The sequence below is a fragment of the Manacus vitellinus genome, unplaced genomic scaffold (genome assembly GCF_001715985.3).
Source record: "Manacus vitellinus isolate BGI_N305 unplaced genomic scaffold, ASM171598v3 scaffold_5_pilon, whole genome shotgun sequence".
In the NCBI taxonomy this organism is placed as follows: Eukaryota; Metazoa; Chordata; class Aves; order Passeriformes; family Pipridae; genus Manacus; species Manacus vitellinus.
Genome location: NW_021940682.1, coordinates 6323035 through 6339568, shown reverse-complemented (window position 1 = coordinate 6339568; position 16534 = coordinate 6323035). Strand labels below are relative to the sequence as shown.

The 16534-nt window shown below is 43.4% G+C and overlaps 2 protein-coding genes across 3 annotated transcripts in view; one reads left to right on the top strand and one right to left on the bottom strand.

Annotated features, from left to right (window-relative positions):
• The window catches only part of WNK1 (WNK lysine deficient protein kinase 1), a 104838-nt gene extending 101642 nt beyond the window's left edge, over positions 1–3196 (top strand). Inside the window, exon 31 of the mRNA XM_018080294.3 lies at positions 287–3196. Coding sequence (XP_017935783.3) covers positions 287–601 — 315 coding nt within the window. The 3' untranslated portion in view covers positions 602–3196. The remainder of the gene's footprint in view (positions 1–286) is intronic.
• A 1888-nt stretch (positions 3197–5084) lies between these two features.
• Positions 5085–14416, bottom strand: RAD52 (RAD52 homolog, DNA repair protein). 2 transcript variants are annotated; one of them, XM_018080452.2, is made up of 11 exons: positions 14330–14416; positions 12921–13022; positions 12244–12337; positions 10612–10679; positions 10241–10359; positions 10075–10150; positions 8020–8216; positions 7674–7816; positions 7014–7091; positions 6263–6496; positions 5086–5991 (listed from the first exon to the last, which is right to left on the bottom strand). In XM_018080452.2, exons 1-11 carry the CDS (start codon positions 14414–14416, stop codon positions 5933–5935), a joined length of 1257 nt encoding a protein of 418 aa, XP_017935941.1. In that variant the 3' UTR covers positions 5086–5932. The 2 variants fall into 2 exon arrangements, with proteins under 2 accessions (XP_017935942.1, XP_017935941.1); XM_018080453.2 differs by lacking the exon at positions 10612–10679 and having other exon boundaries at positions 5085–5991; positions 14330–14414.
• Positions 14417–16534: the final 2118 nt, after the last annotated feature.

Here is a 16534-nt window from a genome sequence, read left to right as displayed (position 1 = left end):
CTGTGAGCGTTTATGGTGGGAAGCTGTGGGGTTGTTGCTGTGGTGTCAAACACAGCTGGAGCACAGCTGCTGTGCAGCTGGGACAAGTGCTCTGGGAAACGGTGAGCTGACTCCTTCAGTGCAGGATGTATCTCCTGCTCTGGAAGGGAAGGGGGTAAGTGAAGAGGAGGGGACCGTGGCTTGTCCTTGTAAACACTCACTGGGAAAGGCCTGTGGACCGAGGGGTGGACTGGTGGTTTTTAAGCACGGTTACGTAACTTTTCTTGGTGGTTGGGTTTTCTTTCAGGCCCCTGGAATGGCAAGAAAATTCTCGGCACCAGGTCAGCTCTGTATCTCTATGACATCTTCCCTGGGTGCTACGCCCATCCCTGCAGCATCAGCTACCTCTTTAGGTCCCTTCACAAAGCCTATATGCCCCCCGCAGCCGTACGGTTATCCAGCAGCGTCTTTCCCCGCTCCATGGAGCGGGGCGGGCGGTCCAGCACAGCCACCGCTCGGCCAGTTCCAGCCCGTAGGTGCCGCCTCTTTGCAAAGCTTCAACATCAGCAGTTTGCAGAAGTCGGTCAGCAACCCTCCCGGCTCCAACCTGCGGACCACTTAGCCCTGCTCGGAGACCACGCTGGCGAGACCTCGGGACAGGACGTGGGGAGGGAAATGGGGCCCTGTATCAACTACTAGTGCTGCAATGAACTGGTAGCTTGCCAGACTGGGAATGAATTTATCTTTTCCAACCATTGCTGTCAACTCTCTGTAAAGGGGGTTTCCCCACACACTTGGAAGGGGGAGGAGGATGATCAGCATCCTTGTGATGGGACAGTGCTTTTCACCGAGGGGGTCCCGCTCTTGTGTGGAACAAGAGCTGTGAAGAGGAGTCATGGGGTCAGTTAATACAGTCTTGCTGTAAATTTTTTCTCTGGTTTGAAGCTGAATCCACATGTGTTGAGGTGGGAGAGCTGAACCCTAGCATGAGGCTTTAGCATGCTTCTCGCCTCTCCCTGAAGAACCAAGATCAGGAAAAAAGCTGTCCAAATTCCCCTCCTCTCCCTCTCCCCGGTCAATCATATCTGGCTCTGAAAAGATGGGGCACACAAATGGACTTGCAGTGCAGCCCGTGCTTGATAGGTCATTACTGCTTTAAGTAAGATATTAACAGCTTTGACTGCAGCATTAGAGCAATTTAAATTGTTAAAAAAAAAAATTTAAAAGTTCCCTGCGGACATGTACTTACCATCAGTTTTGATGTGGAAACACTGTGATATATAAATGTTGTTGGACAACAGTAGTTTAAAAATGAGTGGAATATAGAGGGTTAAAAAGTTAAAAAGAAAAAATGGGAAAAAAAGCTAGCTATATCCTTATACTTATTGGAGACACTTTAACTTTTTCCTTTGTATTTTCATTGTATTAGATAAATAAATGTGAATGTAAAATTGTATAAATTAATGTACTTGAATACTTGTCTGTTCTCCCAGTATGCTTGCTGGATATTTTAGTGCCTTGGACTTCTATTGCTTCTGCAGTTTAGCGTCGTCTTCCCAGCAGACCCCAGGTGGGCAGAGGGCATGTTCAGTGAGGGGTGGCTTTGTTTGTACCCAGCGCCCGGGACGCTCCAGGCCCCGGTGCCGCTCGGAGTAGGTGTGTGGAGGGGGAAGTCATTGAGGCCGCGGGTTGGAACAACGTTCTGTGTGTCGGGGAAGCTTGTCCAGGCGGGCAGATCTGAAGTTGCTGGTGTGACAGGGGCCAGGTGGGGGAGAGACGGAGGGTTGCGGGTGAAGCTAAAACGAGACTAACCAATATTGTCTGTGGAGGCAGGAGGTCTGGATCAGAAGCGGAGAGAGGATGGGGAGAACGTGTATCTTTGGGAAAGGCCCAACTTAAGATGCAGTTTGACTCCACCTGCGAAGTGGTAAAGATGTTTGGTCAGGATGTGGATTGAGGGAGAGGTGCCGTTGCTCGTTGGGCTTGTCTGCTGGGATTGCTTTCTTACCTTTTTTTTTCTTTCTTTTTTTTTTTTTTTTTTTTTTTTTTTTTTTTTTTTTTTTTGTAAAATTCATTTAAGCCAGGAACAGACTGTCCTGGTGCAACGTCCATTGCCGGCAATGGATGTACTTGAAACAGCCGGCATCAAGAAGTTTCCTCTGTCTGTCTTGGAGGATTTACAATTTTGTTCACTCTTAACAAATTTCAAGCTGGTACCAGGACTGTCACTATCTGTCACCTCTTAGTACCTATACTGTATCTTCTGCTTTGGTCATTCTCCCTTTATATATTTAAGAAATACTGGTTTCCTCTTCAAAGTCAAAATAATACCAGCCAGTATTTATGTAGTGCTGCAAAAAGCTGTGAAGGATGAGAGTTCTGCTTCCCAGTGCTTGGGAGCAGCTCACCAGTATCCTGGAAGCTGGTGCACCACCAGGGATGTTACTTGCCCACATTGTTTTCTAGGAGCACTGTTCCTCCTCCCCCGGAGCCTTATTAGGGAGTTTTTGTGTCTGTGGATGTTCTCACTTTTACAAAGAAGTGTGCGAGGTCCGTTCCATTCCTGTCACTTGTTTTACAGCAGTTTTGGCAGCAGGGCCAGGCTGGAGAGGAGCCGCTCTGGGCCCTGAGGCCGGTTGGTTCTGTGCAGCAGGTGCAGGCTGGAGCTGCAGGGAGAGAGAGAGGAGGCTCAAGGGGTGTGTTGGAAGGGGGGAGGGCAGGGTCCCTGTGGCTGAGGCAGAACAGGAACGCCTGCTCCTCCATCTGCAGGGATAGATGCAGAGGAGTCTCTTGGGCATGGCCAGTGGAAACGGGAGCGGTGACAAACCTGAGGCAGTAATGAGACAAGGGGAATATTCATGGCATTGGAACTGGTCAGCTGGATGCAGCACGTGGTTATTTAAATTTGATCTAATAAGTTTTGAGGTCGTTTTCTCACTTAACGTTATGCAAGAACTGGTTTTATTTACCATTGATTTTCTTTTTTTTTTTCCCCTCCCTCCCTCTCCTCCTGTGGATGAATAACTGAAGTCTAGAGGAATAAACTAATGCTACTGAACTGTTAAATTATTTTGTTTAATATTACACTTTGAGTATCTTTTTCCACATAAAATCTGTTTCTGAATTACAAGCGTTTTCTTTACATTATTTAACAATGTACACTGTAAAAAATAAAAATAAAAAAAAATAAAATGAATTGAAACTTGGGGCTTCCCTGGCCGTAGTTAGTCGTATGTTTTGCACTAAACCCAGGCACTGCGCTTCTCGTACGACTGCGCCCTGTGCTCTGGTCTGTCACCTTTGCAGACTGTTGAATGAAGCCACTCAAATAAACCAAACCTGCTTTTGTTGAGCTGCGGGATTTCTTGTTGAAAAGCAGGTTCCAGCCCTTCCATCCTCTTCCTGCAGCGATGGAACTGTTACCAAATTTGTCAGTTTATCACAGGAAAGTACAAGAAACCCAATTTAGTGAGACCCTTTACTTCTCAAAAGCAGTGACCAGTCATGAGCCTTTGGCCTTTAATAGGACACTCCAAAGCAAGGTACTACAAGGAATAATTTGTAGAATGGATCTTTAGGAGAGGAGCAGCCTGAGGGAGTGGGAGGGAGAAGCTGTGCAGGATAATGGATCAGCTGTGGGACTGCCTTTATGGCTGGGAATGTCACAGACTTGCCAAACACACTCAGCTCTGACAGACAAGAACTTGGTGGCTCCCCTGTCAGAAGCACAGGTGGAGGGAGCGTCGCTGGTGAGGTCCTGTGCTTGGTTTTTGCAGTGAAGCAAGAGTGGGGAGCGCTGCAAGGGAGGGGGGAGCGCCCTTCCTGGGGACTCTCCCTCTGTTGGCTCCCCTGCCCTCTGCTCTGGGGTGGACAGGAGCAGGGATGTGCACCTGTGGGGCTGGGGAGAAGGAACTCGTTGAGGTCTGTAACAGGAATTCAATCCTTAGATTTGTGGAAATGCTTCACAGGGTCATTCTCAACTATAGACTTGCAGGAATTTGGTATTTCTAAACACTAATTGCTGCTGCATTTCTTTCCATTTTAAGAGCAGCTTCTGTTATGACTCATGCTGCGCAAGGCCTCAAAGGGAAAAAAAGCTCCAAGTATAAGTTTTCCTGCCCTTTTCAAAAGGACCAATCCTGAGAGGCTCCTTGTGATGATCTCTCCTAGAGGAGGCACAGCTACACTGGCACTGTTTCCAGAGTCAAGAAAGCTGAGGCAGTTACGTTTATATGACACTTTTGAATGTTTTTCGTTGTAAAAGTGTGGAGCAGCTTTGAATTCAGTAATTCTGAATGTCTGCACGTTGCCTTCCTTCCTAGCAGGTATATGGTTTCAACAGCGAGTGCATGACTCAAACATGTGGAATGTGTTTCTTCCCTGAGCTGTTCCGAAGGCAGCACTGAATTGGCAAGAAATGAGCACGGTGAAATGTGCAACTTGTTTTTAGATATAATCTATTACCATTAATTACAGCTTGTCCTGTCTTTCTGTGCTGTTCCTTGTCCTGTTGAGGAGGTAAGTGGACAGTAGAGGATATTTAAGGGGAAAGGACTGATTAAGTGGTAAAGGCACTGTGGGAGGAATAGGAATAAATGCTGGATGTTTCAAATATGTTTACATTTAGACAGAGCAGTGATGGCAAAGCACAGGAATAGGGTCCTGTTTCAAGCCTGACGTTGATGTCAGGGTTGGACTAATCCCAGGGTTTATGTAAATTTTCCTGGTCCAGCTGTGAATTCCAGTCACACAGTATCATCCTCTTTACTTCCAGCACTGCAGGTGGGAATTGCAGTACCAGGCTTCCCTCCTGGGGAAGGTGGAACCACCCTGCCAGGAGCAGTGCTGCCAGCACAGGTGCCTGAACCCTGATTTGGTGGTGGAGCTACAGCTGAACCACTTCACTATAGAGGAAGAGAACAGATAGTTCAGCCCAGCAGAACTCCTCCCTTTACAGCATGGAGCTGCTCCAAATGGATACAGGAGTATTATTCCAATAGTACTTAAAAATTCTTCCTTTGACCTTCTTACTAGAAGGAACAGCTGTTGGCTTTGCTCTAACCTTTAAACCCTGTGAGGTTTTCTGTTTGCCCATCCTAAAGCAAACGTGAGGCTGTGCAGACGCGGTGGTTCCTCTTTAGCTTCCATTTGGAACGTGTTAACTCCTTTGAGGCTGTCAAACAGGGAGTGAGTTGTAAAGGCTGGAAGGGCACAGAGACACAAACAGCTCCCAGCATGGTTTGCTTTGCAAATTTCATGTTTATTTCTGTATTGAGAAGGGTCGAAAGCTTATTTAAAAACAGAAGTGCAGCTCCCATTCGTTTCACAAAGGATCCGAGCAAACACTGTCTGTGATGCCACACAGTGCTGGCAGCAGTCCTGGTGTGCTCCTGCCCTGTGCCACAGGCAGGGCTGGAAGTGGAGGTGCTGCTGCTGCTGCCTGGGATGGCTGAGGAATAGGCTGAGGAAGAGTGATGGGCTCTGACCCTGTTTGTGCAGCCACAGGGAAAAGGCTGGGCTGCACCTCAGATGCTGCCACAGCATCACACCCTCAGCCTCGCCAGATGGGCAGCCACAGCTCAGATGTTCTGTCTTCTGACCGTAACCCACCTGCTCCCCATTTCACTAAAAATCTCTTTCCTCTGTGCTGAACTGTAGCACTGAGGGAGAGAGAGAGAAGCTATTAATTGCATCTCATTTTTAACAATTCATTCTGTTCCTGTTTCAGGCAAATTACACGTACCGTCCACCAGTGCTGCAGAAGCACAAATGATTGCTTGTTTATAGAAAAAGGCATCTGAAATATGCAATAACCTAAAAGTACATGAAGTTCTTGCTGGCTGTACGAAACTCTTCTCTGTTGCTTCACCATAATATGCAGCAAAGTCCATTTGACATAATTTGAAAAGCCAACTGCGGTCCTGTGATGGAGGTATGGATACCACTGGGTGCCTTACGTAGGTTCCAGTCTCCTTTTCTTCAAGCTCTGACTTCTCCTGAGGGGGCTGCACCCTGCCAAACAGGGAGAGAGTGAGAGATGGAAGCTTCTTAATGCTTTTTTTTTCTGCTCCTAAAAGCACTCCTCAACTCTTTGTCTAATTCTTCCTTGATAGGACAGTGGGATGGAAAAAACCAGACAGTTCTCCGAGCCCACTGTCACAGCCCCTGCAGCCAGGTCCAAGAAAAGAGGAATGTTTCTCCCACTCCACTAATCTAACAGCACTGCTTTCAAAGCCAGGAGCCATTGTTAGGACAGAACTCAGTCATTTTTGGCAGCACCTACCTGGGCTGGCACTGCTGTTGCTCCTGAGTGTAGCAGGTGGCTGCAGTTGTGCGAGTCTGGCAGAGGCTTTGTGGTGGTTCGTTCTGTGAGGTGTCCGGTTACGGGTCCTCGTCGGGTGAGGTCCGTGGGCTGTTTTAGGTGTCTGGTGTCCAGCTGATGATGGGTCTGCCACCTGGGGACCTGTTACCTTAAGATCAGTGCTCTCCAAGGAAATGTCCCAGAGTTCAGGATCATCTGGAATGAATGAGAAGGTGATCCACGACGGTAGTGTTGTACTACAGGAATGACAGTAACTCCATGATCAGCACACTCTTTTCCTACAAGCGGTGGCTGCTATAAAATTTAACCTATAAAGCATTTTTAATGGCAGTGCACAGCAGGGAATGGTCCTGCCCCTTGAGCTGTGAACTTAAGCAATGTCCAGGCACCATGGTGTAAGTGTGACACAAACAGCCAAAGTTATACTAGGAAATGACACCCACCCCACCTGCAAAGATCTGTTTCTGTGCAGTATCACCTCAAGAAAAGTGTTTACCAAATAAATATAACAACTCTACTCAGGAGCCTAAGTGGAGAACCCCTCATAGTGATGGACATCATCTCCCTTACACTTAAGCCAAGTTTGTATTGTTAAGATTAGACTCACACTTACACTTCCGTTATTCCAATTCTTCAGAACTTTTACCTTTACATTGTATTTTGAAGAGCTGGTTTAAATACTAATGATTTAACACATCAATTTTTGGCTGACCTGCAAAGAACTCCTCTTCTATTGCTAGTTCCTGTTGTACTGCTGGAGTGCTGTGCTTTATGGGAGGATCAGATGTTGCTGGAAGGAGGTAACACAAGAAGAGATTAATATCAGAAATACAGAAGAACCCTTTGCTCCTTCTTAACAGAGCACGAGTCCGAAATGATAACCAGCAGCTGCACCAGGTATCCTCTTTTTTCCTAGAGCTAGTTATGACTTAGTAGCAGGATGTAAAACAGTAAGATTCTGTACCTGATGCTGTCTGACAAGAGCAAGTGTGCTACTTTAACATGGTTCTTTTAGCCTGCTCCCCCCACCTCCAGGTTCCAGAATTCCCCATGAGTAAAAGGCAACATATCAATGGTTAATATTTGCCTGCAGCCTCAGCTCGGGTGCAGCAGGTTAATGGTGCTGACAATAGCTTTAGGCTGGCTGGAAAATTGCAGTTTTAATGATGCTGGCTTAGAGCTGATATTCCTGCCACTTTAAGAACATAGAGAGGGGGAAAGGATGATAATTCTCCTTCCTTTGGCCTCAAAGGTGTGTTGATGTCTCAGCACAAAAGCACCTGAAGCTGATCAGGCTCCTGTACTGAGGGTAAGGTGTGCCTGCCAGCAGCTATCATGGGAACTGCCAGTTTTTAATGCCATGTCTTATTACCCTGTTTGCTGTTGGGAGTAACTGCTGGAACCTGATGCTTTTTCTCCATCTGTTCCCGGAACTGTTGCTGTAGCTGCTTCTGCCGCAATTTCCGCTGGTAAGTGGCATCACACTCCATAGCCAAGGAGTCTGTGTTCCTGTCCCTTCCCCCCCCAGCAAGCACAAGGACAAACAGGATTTCAGCAGTTACATTTTATGAAGAAAAAATTCATTAAGAAATAACAGTAAAGAAAATCCACTGAACTAGTGTTTTAAGGCATCTTTGGTATTGGGCTGTCCATGTGTTTTAAAAGGTATGGTAACTTCTAATATACTTCATAAAATACATGTATAACAGCAGTCTCACCTGGGACCATTTGGCTGTTTCTGATCTACTGTCACTACAGCAGCCTCAGTCTGACCAGGCTCACAGTGAGGTGCCACCTCAGAGTGCTGTCTCCCTGCTGTGTTCTGCCTCTCCAAATAGCTGGTGTACCTCGCTTTCTCTATTTCAGGCTCATAGTCCTGTATTTTAGCTGTGACCAAATTTAACTCAGGGGGTACCTAAAAAAGGAGGAAAAAAGAGAAAATGTTCAGAAATTTCCATCATCCAATTAATGAAATAAGCACAGGTTGTTTCCATACAGGCTGTTAAAAATCTATTTTGTTTGCTCCAAGTCGACCAGTGAGTTAGAAAGCTGAAATGCTTTTTCAGTACACAGTAATTCAGTTAGTTAATCACCGAATTCATGTGCCTTTTTGTTAGTCTAATCCCTCGGTGCTTCAGGGCAGATAGCCCCTGTCTCCCCACACTGTGCTCTGCAAACAAGAACAGGTGCAGGTGATCGATGCAGCATTTTACAGCTTCTCAGAGAGACCCACGAGGCTGTTGCCGAGCCTGTCAGTTCTACCAGTTCTGTTTGCACACTTGTGTGAAAGGGCACAGCAAACCTTGACTCAGTTCTGCAACCACGGGGCCTCTGAGGAAGCTACACCCTTCTTGTTTATTAAAGATGGGATGTTCTGGCTCTGTGATTTTACAAATTTGTGGCAGTGCCTCTAACAGACAGTGACCCTGGCAACGGCAAAGCAGAGATTTGGGCCGTCTTTACTTGGTGAGGTGTCACTTTGGATCTGCTCCTACAGCCTTTAGCTAGAGAGAATCACCTTATATCTCTGGGCATCTAGTGGAGTTTGGCAAATCCTAGTGTGACTGAAGGAAACTTTAGTATGAAACTCCATGGATCAGTAGCTGTAAAAGGCTTTGTTTTTCCTCAGTCCACAAGGTAGGTCACCCCCTAGAAGCCTCCTGCCCCCAGCTGGAGCTGGCAAGATCCATGTTGGTCACTGAGCTGCCACCTCAGGAACAGCCAGGACAACTCGGATACTTTGAAGGCTGTTATGTCACATCAGAGCAGACAATAAAGGGGTTACAGAATGGTTGTCACTGGTGAAGATGGACATCACAATTTATTGTATGTCCCTCTGGACCAAAGATCTCCAAAGAGGCATTTCTCCATGGTGCTGGTTACCTCAGGTTCACTGACATAGTGTTTCACAGAGGGTAAAGTAACTGCAGCTTTTTCCTTGCAAACTGAAACATAAGGAGTCCAAAAAGCAAAGCAAGATGTAATGTGGTTTCTTATTGTTTGTGAAGGATAAGAACCATAGTTCAAGTGTTCGAGTATACATCAGTTGTACATGCTAATTCTTTCATACATGGAAGAGCCAGTTTGCCAGTAGTATCATATCAAGTATTTAACACAAATAAATAAGAGTGTAGTTCTTCCTAATATTATTCCTCATCCTCCAACAGCCAAGGCCAGTATGTCCTGCTCTCATAATTCAGTTGCAAAACTCAGCTATCAGCACAATTTGAAGCGAGGCAGAGGACATTTGCAGGGCCATTTGTATACTCCTCACAAACCAAAAGAAAACAGTGTTACCTGTTTTGCTGTTCTGTGGTAAAACCTTGAAATGACTGGCAACAGCTGAAAGTTGTCATGGGTCCAGTCTAAACAGTTTAGTTCACCCTTTCTATCACAGAGGCATCTAATAGTCTGCAGTGTTCTTTTGGGAAGGAGCCAGTTTGGTTAAGGCATGGATTACTGGCATTGAACAGAGAGATTTAGACAACATGGCCATAAATGTCACACGAGATTTTTGAGCCAGATACTTTCTTTGCCACAGCAAACTTGTCTGCTGCAAAGAGTCAAAATTTGGAGTAGTTGTGGTGAAATGTCAGGGAAAAACTCTGCCTGCTGGTTTGTGTGAACTGTTTGTTACAAAGTCTATTGGTCTCCAGGCTGGTAACATTCAAGAATGAGATGTACTGATATCACTATTTATAAACTTTACAACGTGAAGGACCAGGAACAGTGGATGTTTTGCAGTCCCTGCTCTAACAGCCCGTGTTCTGTACCTGACGTGGCAGCTTATTCACGGCTCGTAGGTAGTCCTTGTCTAGGATGCAGTTCCCAAGAGCATTCCCAAAGCACCTGAGAAACAAGAGAGCTCACTGTGACTGAAAAATAACACTTCATTCTCACATAACTTCTGAAAATGTGTCAGTGCTGATCTTCACTTACTTGAGTGCCCTCTTCAGTCCATCTGTTACTGCCTCCTTTCTTGCCTTTTCCAAGGATAAGGCCTTGGACTTCAGGCCTTCGCTGACTCCATATCCCACATCTTCATGGTATGACCCATCCTGCAGTAAAATTTTAAGTAAGTAGAAGGGAAATTCTACACATACAGCACTTGTTGTTAGGTGCTGTGCTTTCCTAAGCCTGATTACTTGCTCTTAGCTGGTTGTTCTATAGCAATGTCCATGTTTTGGACAGCACAAGATTTCCTGCTGCAGCACAGTACTCCAGGGCCACAGTCTGACCTATGCAAGATCTTTCATTCCCAGCTTCAAATTGCTCAACTACAAACAGAGCAAACAAAAAAATCCACTTACCTTAAGCTGAACTTTGACAAAAGCACAGACACCCACATAGAACCTGCCATTGTTGAGGTCAACAAAGTCTGGGGGAGGGAAAAGCAACATCCTAAATAATACAAAAGGCTTCTGGTCCACATTTAGTTTTTTTGTCCTTTAAGGACATTCATAAACCTGTAGCATACTTGCTGAATGTTCCTAAGATACTGTATCATCTTCTGTAAAATGGAGCATGACTTACAAAATATTAACTGTAGCTTGAGAATGCTGACATATGAAAGAAGAAAGAGTTGCAAATGTTACTAATAATTCATATATGTATCCTAAATGTTCAAAGAATAACAATTTTTTCATCTGAAAGGAGAGATTTTAAGGGTTAATTTATAAAAACAACAATGGAAAAGAAACTGTAGTCTATACATGTAATTCCTTTCCTATTATGTACCAGAAGTTTCTAGTTTGTAAAAGTTTGCATAAATGTTTTATGCAGTACAGAATGCCTGAAGAGCTGAAGAGGTTGCAATACAACTCTCAGTCATAATCTCTAAAGTACCTTACTTCACACCAAAAGCAATGCTAACTAATACACATAGAGCACTCAGTCTTGCAAGTCTAATAGAAACAGGACACATGTCTGAAATGAAATTTGGAGTTCAAGTAACTCCATTCTGGGGTGCAAGAGCCCTTCTGTACTCATCTGGTCTATTTGTTTCATTGTTTTGTGATCCTGCTGAAGGTGCAAGCCCCCTTTTTCTACCCAGGAATTTAAAACATAACAGAATCCTCTGAATCTCTAAGGAATGACTTCTTATGGCATTATTTGAAAAAGGGAGGAGTTTGAAGGATGTCAGTCCTTTCTTGACTAAAAAGAGGAGAAAAAGTGGTGCAGAATAGATGGAAAGCAATGAAGTAAGTTATTCTATTTCTAGAATCTAGCAGCCTGAGTTAAGAAAAGATTTCTGAAGGTGGGGAGGAGAAAGAAAGTACTTTTAAGGAGCTACTTTGACCTATTTCCACAACGAGTCTTTAGCATAAGCACAGCAGATCTGCAAACAAGAACAACACTTCTCTGGTAGGTACTATTTCAGCTATTGAGATGGAAGAGGCTGAAGCTTTAAGATCACCTGAACACCAAATTATAGTGAAAATTTTTTCTAAAGCTTTCTATTATAAAAATCTCAGTACTAGGTATTAGCTAGAAGAGGAGTCTGCGGAAAAAGATGGGTCCCTAAAGATTAGGAGAATATTAACTGAGAATATGATCTGGTTAGAGTATAAAAATTACAGGTGAGTATGAAAGCTGGCTCAGGGCTGCTGGGTGTTAAATAGTTTAATTGTAATTACTCTTGACTGAGTGTTCCCATAGAGATCAGAGACCTGATTAGAATACCTCAAGAATAATCATAAACACCCTCAGAGTAATGACTGTGACATGTAAAAAGAAAACAGAAGCTCCATTATTAGAGAAATTATTCAATTTCTATAATTTTTACTAACTGTTAAAGCACCTGGAAATTGTACATGCCTCTCTCCAGGTTGTTTGGAGTGACCAACTTCTAGGACAGATATCCTGGCCCTTATCTGAGAGACTTTTCCTTCACAGTGAAACAAGGGGGAGGGAAGATTTCTTTGCCCTCAGGAGACACTCACCAACGTTCTGCTGAGTGACTGAATGAGCCCAGCCATTGAAGCCAAACATCTCGTTGGCCAGACTGATGACCTTGTGACCCTCAATGTAACAGACCTGAAAAGAAAAGCATAAACACATAAATATGCATATAAACACAGGGACCTGTGCACACATCTCTACACATCTTTATTTTAAAGAGGGATTACACTCATCACCTCACACTGAGGAAACCTGGCTAAGTTCAAGGTTCAGGTAATGTGAATAAAAGGATGATGGTGCAGCTTTAGGTTCACTCTCTTCCAGCAACTGTGATGCAGGTTAATATAACAACAAATATGACTTAATGGAAGGCAGAGCTACAGGAGACTAAAGATGGTAAAACATAGCCAGTGTTATATAATGCTTTATATAGTCCAGTTCTGGGAAAAAATAAGGAAAACATCTCAGTGTTGCACAAGCAGATAAACATTCCCTTGTAAAGGATGAAGCACTGAAAAATTAAGTCTTTTTTTTAAGTGTAAAAGGGATCTGTGGCTCAATAAAAGTTAAAATTTATGCCATGCTGACTTTGCATTCACATCTGCATATTAAACTACTAGCAGGAAATTACCTTCAAAAAAAATAAGGAATACTGTAACTTTTTAAACCCTAGGGGGAAAAAAATGGAGTAGAAACATCTGTGCATGTGTGCTCCTACCTTCTGTCCTCCTCCAGCCTGGCGACTGCTGATGTAATCTGGACCCAGCCTCTGCCGAAGAGCGTGCTGGATGGCCTGGTATTCACTGGCTGTGTAGTGATACTGTTGACAAAAATAAGGTAAGACAAATCTTACTCTCCTAATATCATTTCTTTATCCCAGTCCTTCCAAGAGGTGTATGATCCATTTTTAGAATCAGCTTAGAACAGACAAGGAAATGCCTCATGTTATGTACTGCATTAGATTGTTTGGGGTTTTTTTCCCCTCTTGATGTATACAATTATTGAGCTGTAGCAACTATTTTTGATTAATAATCCTAGTCAAGCTTGCCACAAACACACATATAAGCTTCTGTTTTACCTCTCAAAACCAAAACCTAATATCTCTGTGACCAACAAGAAAAGTGTATTTAAAAACTCCAACAAAAGCAAAGATTAATGTTACTCTAGCACCATATGCCATCAGGGCAGGGAGGATATAAACTCAGGAAACCAGTCAAAATAGGAATTTCTTGAGGAGTGTTCAGCAATTTTCCCTCTTGGGAAAATCCCTCTGGATGACTCCAACATCACTGGTATCTTTAGAGAACACCAGCATCACCAGAAGCCTAAGGTGTTGTAACTTTAGGCTTGTCCTAGTAGAAATGCAATTTAAAAACCGTAGCAAAGCCTAAATGTATGTGTAAGGATTTGAGCACTAAAAAGCTTGTGTTGCTCTGCTCTGATGTGGGACAGAACGGAGGTTTTACCACCTAAATTGTAAGTACTGTGTATGAATGTATTGGCTACTCTAACAATTCAGCAGATCACAGTGTGTGTGTCATATAAATTCCAACCCCTGGCAAACCCCTCTGATTTGTATTTGGTTCTATTTAAATTTAAAGGAATAACTTTGTCTTCTTCTGTCTCCAGAATGCAAGCCTGTAACCAAAAAGCATAAGGAAAAATGGAGGATGCACATGCCTGTGCCATATTCAGGAACTACATATAAATGCCTATCATGGAGAAGAGAATTCACCACCAAAAGCTCTGTTAAGCCCAGATATGATTTTCTTTTTTCTGAATTATTTTGCAATTTTTTAAAATAATTTTTTAATAGCTGAAAGTAGTTGGCTTTTCTGAACCACTACTGAGAACGTGTGCAAGTATGATCCAGGCCATCTGGGAATAAAGGAGAATAAAACAAGACCCACTTTTGAGATTTAAAAACCTTCAGAGAAGAATCCACAGCAATATATTATAACTCGAGGCATGCCAAGACCATCATGGATGAAAAATGTAATATACAATTAGATGTAGCACGATTCCAACCTTACTGTGTCCAAGTTTAAAATGAATGAACGTGCAGGGCAGATTTCCAGAAGTGTGAGCATAAAACTTGTATTTCTCTCCTGGGCAAAGGGGACTGACCTGTCCGAAGGAAGCACCTGAACTGCCAGTGCTGGAACTGTTGCTGCTGCTGGAGCTTTTGCCATCTTTCCCCTGGCTTTCAGGCATCCCTAAAGGTAAGAGAAAATAGAATTCCCTCTCAGATTCTTCAGCACTTCTTGGATGACTTTCAATATCTATTAATACTTAGGCTCTGATAAAAAAGCAGAGGTAACTTTTTAAAACCTTACTTGGCTATACCCTGACTTGTCAGTTTTTATTTTAGATTATTGCTTTGACTGCAATCAATCAGACTGTCTTGTGTTATCATGGTACCACATACTCTGTGCAGAGCTGAAAACCACAGAGAACCTGTAAGAACTGTAAGAAGTGGTGCCAATAATTCAGTAGATGGCACCCTTTTCCAAGCCAGTATCCAACACTTCCCAGCACTGCACTCCACCCTGCTGGAGCAGTGGTCCCTGGGAGATCCCTGGTCCCTGGGATTCCCAGCTGTGCCAAGGAAATGCAGCAGCTCTTCTGAATAACCCACAGAGACAATCTTTGCAATTGTATTTGCAGAAATGTCATTTGTACAACTGGTAGCCCAGCACTCAGACTTTTGAAAGCATTACAAATATAGGAAAAATTAAGACACATACAAGATAGCTGGAGATGTCAGAACAGTTCGAGTAAGTCTAAAACCCCCAGAGAATACCATGATTTGACAGTCAGTCAGAACCTGGCTGGTATTATGCTTTGCTAATCTATTCCAGCTTCAGCACTTTTTAAAATAAGTTTTTTTTCCAGTCTCTGAACAAGAAATCCAAAGTTTACTGAGGACTTGGCAAACAATTTTCAGAAGAAGGATACTGGTTGTTTCCTGGGCAAGTATGAGCACTGGCAATTATGCCAGGTGTAGCTAAAACTCTCCTTAATTTTGGTTGGCTAGAATTATTCACCTTCAGTCCAAAACTTGTATAATTGTGCAGTGTTCATCCACTTGAATGTGTTTCAGTCAGAAGCGAGCTGCAATTTGTGGTAAATGCGTTTGGTTTTGGAAAAAGAACAAATAGAAAGCAACGTTACCAGGAGTAACACTTGTGATTTAAGCAGGCTATTTCCCCTCTTCAGCAAAGAGTTCATTGCATGGGGAGGGAGACAAGTAGAGAGAAAAAAAATAGTATGTGTGGTGAGAGGCAAAAGGAATCAAAGTTTGAACAATACTGCTGCCTCCCCTCTTAATCGTTATAATCCCTTGGAAAAAAACAAAATGTCATTTGCTACATAGCCCTGTGACCAATTTATACAAAGTAGGTGGGTGGTGTTTTGATGCAAAATTGCTTAATACTGATTTCAGTTGAAGTCCTTTAAGTTTTTATAGCGTGTGCACCATTATCAGCCTAAATTTATTAAAGAGATACACTCCTAACAAAGTTCTGAATAAGTTATGGGAATTGATTCTGAATGAGAACAAGGAAGTACAGAATCCCACTGAAAAGAGCTTCACATCACATGGTTTTAATCCAGTAGATCAGATGCTGCTAGGGAATACTAGCAACATCTTTCTTTGCAATAAACAGTTTAAAAACGTGTCAGTGTTTTGTCTTCAAATTATGTATGAATCCAGTTTGGTTTCAGGCTTTACCTGCAGGCACAGCCTCAGCTGTGAGCCTTGTTTAAAGCAAACACTCTGTCAGAGCAATGTGGTGGGTTTTGCAGTCGGTGAAGTGCAGCACAGTAGAGCCCTGGGTCTCAAAGCAATTGCCAGAGCATTTCAAAGTGACAGAACTCCAATATCAAAATTATTAGAGCAGGAGTTTGGAAGAGAGAGAAGTTAATTCTGCAAATGGAGCTATAAGTCTATCTCAGTATCAGAGCCAGGAGCTAGGGAAGGCAAGGTACTTCCATTCCTCAGTGGAATATTGTTTCCTCACCCACCCCACCCTCTCCCCACAACATTTTAACTTACATGAAACATTAATACTGAAGTAGATAATAAGCTATTGACTTGAGTGCCAAAGAGCCTCGAACACCCTCCAGGGCCAGGACTGTGCAGGGAGACTGCCTGACTCATTAACCAGTGTTAAAAAAAGCCCTGTTTTCAAACCATCTTGAAATACTAAAAATCAAAGTTCAACTAGACTTGCTGTGTATGCAGGACAACGTAAACAGCTTACATCAATTTAAAGGACTTATAATTTATTACCTCTGTGATTCTGACCATTACTTATTATTTACAGGGAA

What these genes read in the sequence shown, in the direction of transcription:
- RAD52 (XM_018080452.2), bottom strand. Translation starts at nt 14,416, where the DNA reads ATGCCTGAAAGCCAGGGGAAAGATGGCAAAAGCTCCAGCAGCAGCAAC. An exon ending in AGTCACTCAGCAGAACGTTG is followed by an intron (nt 10,680 to 12,243) that starts GTGAGTGTCTCC and finishes TCCCTCCCCCAG; the next exon opens with ACTTTGTTGACCTCAACAAT. An exon ending in CAACAGCAGTGCCAGCCCAG is followed by an intron (nt 5,992 to 6,262) that starts GTAGGTGCTGCC and finishes CCTGTTTGGCAG; the next exon opens with GGTGCAGCCCCCTCAGGAGA.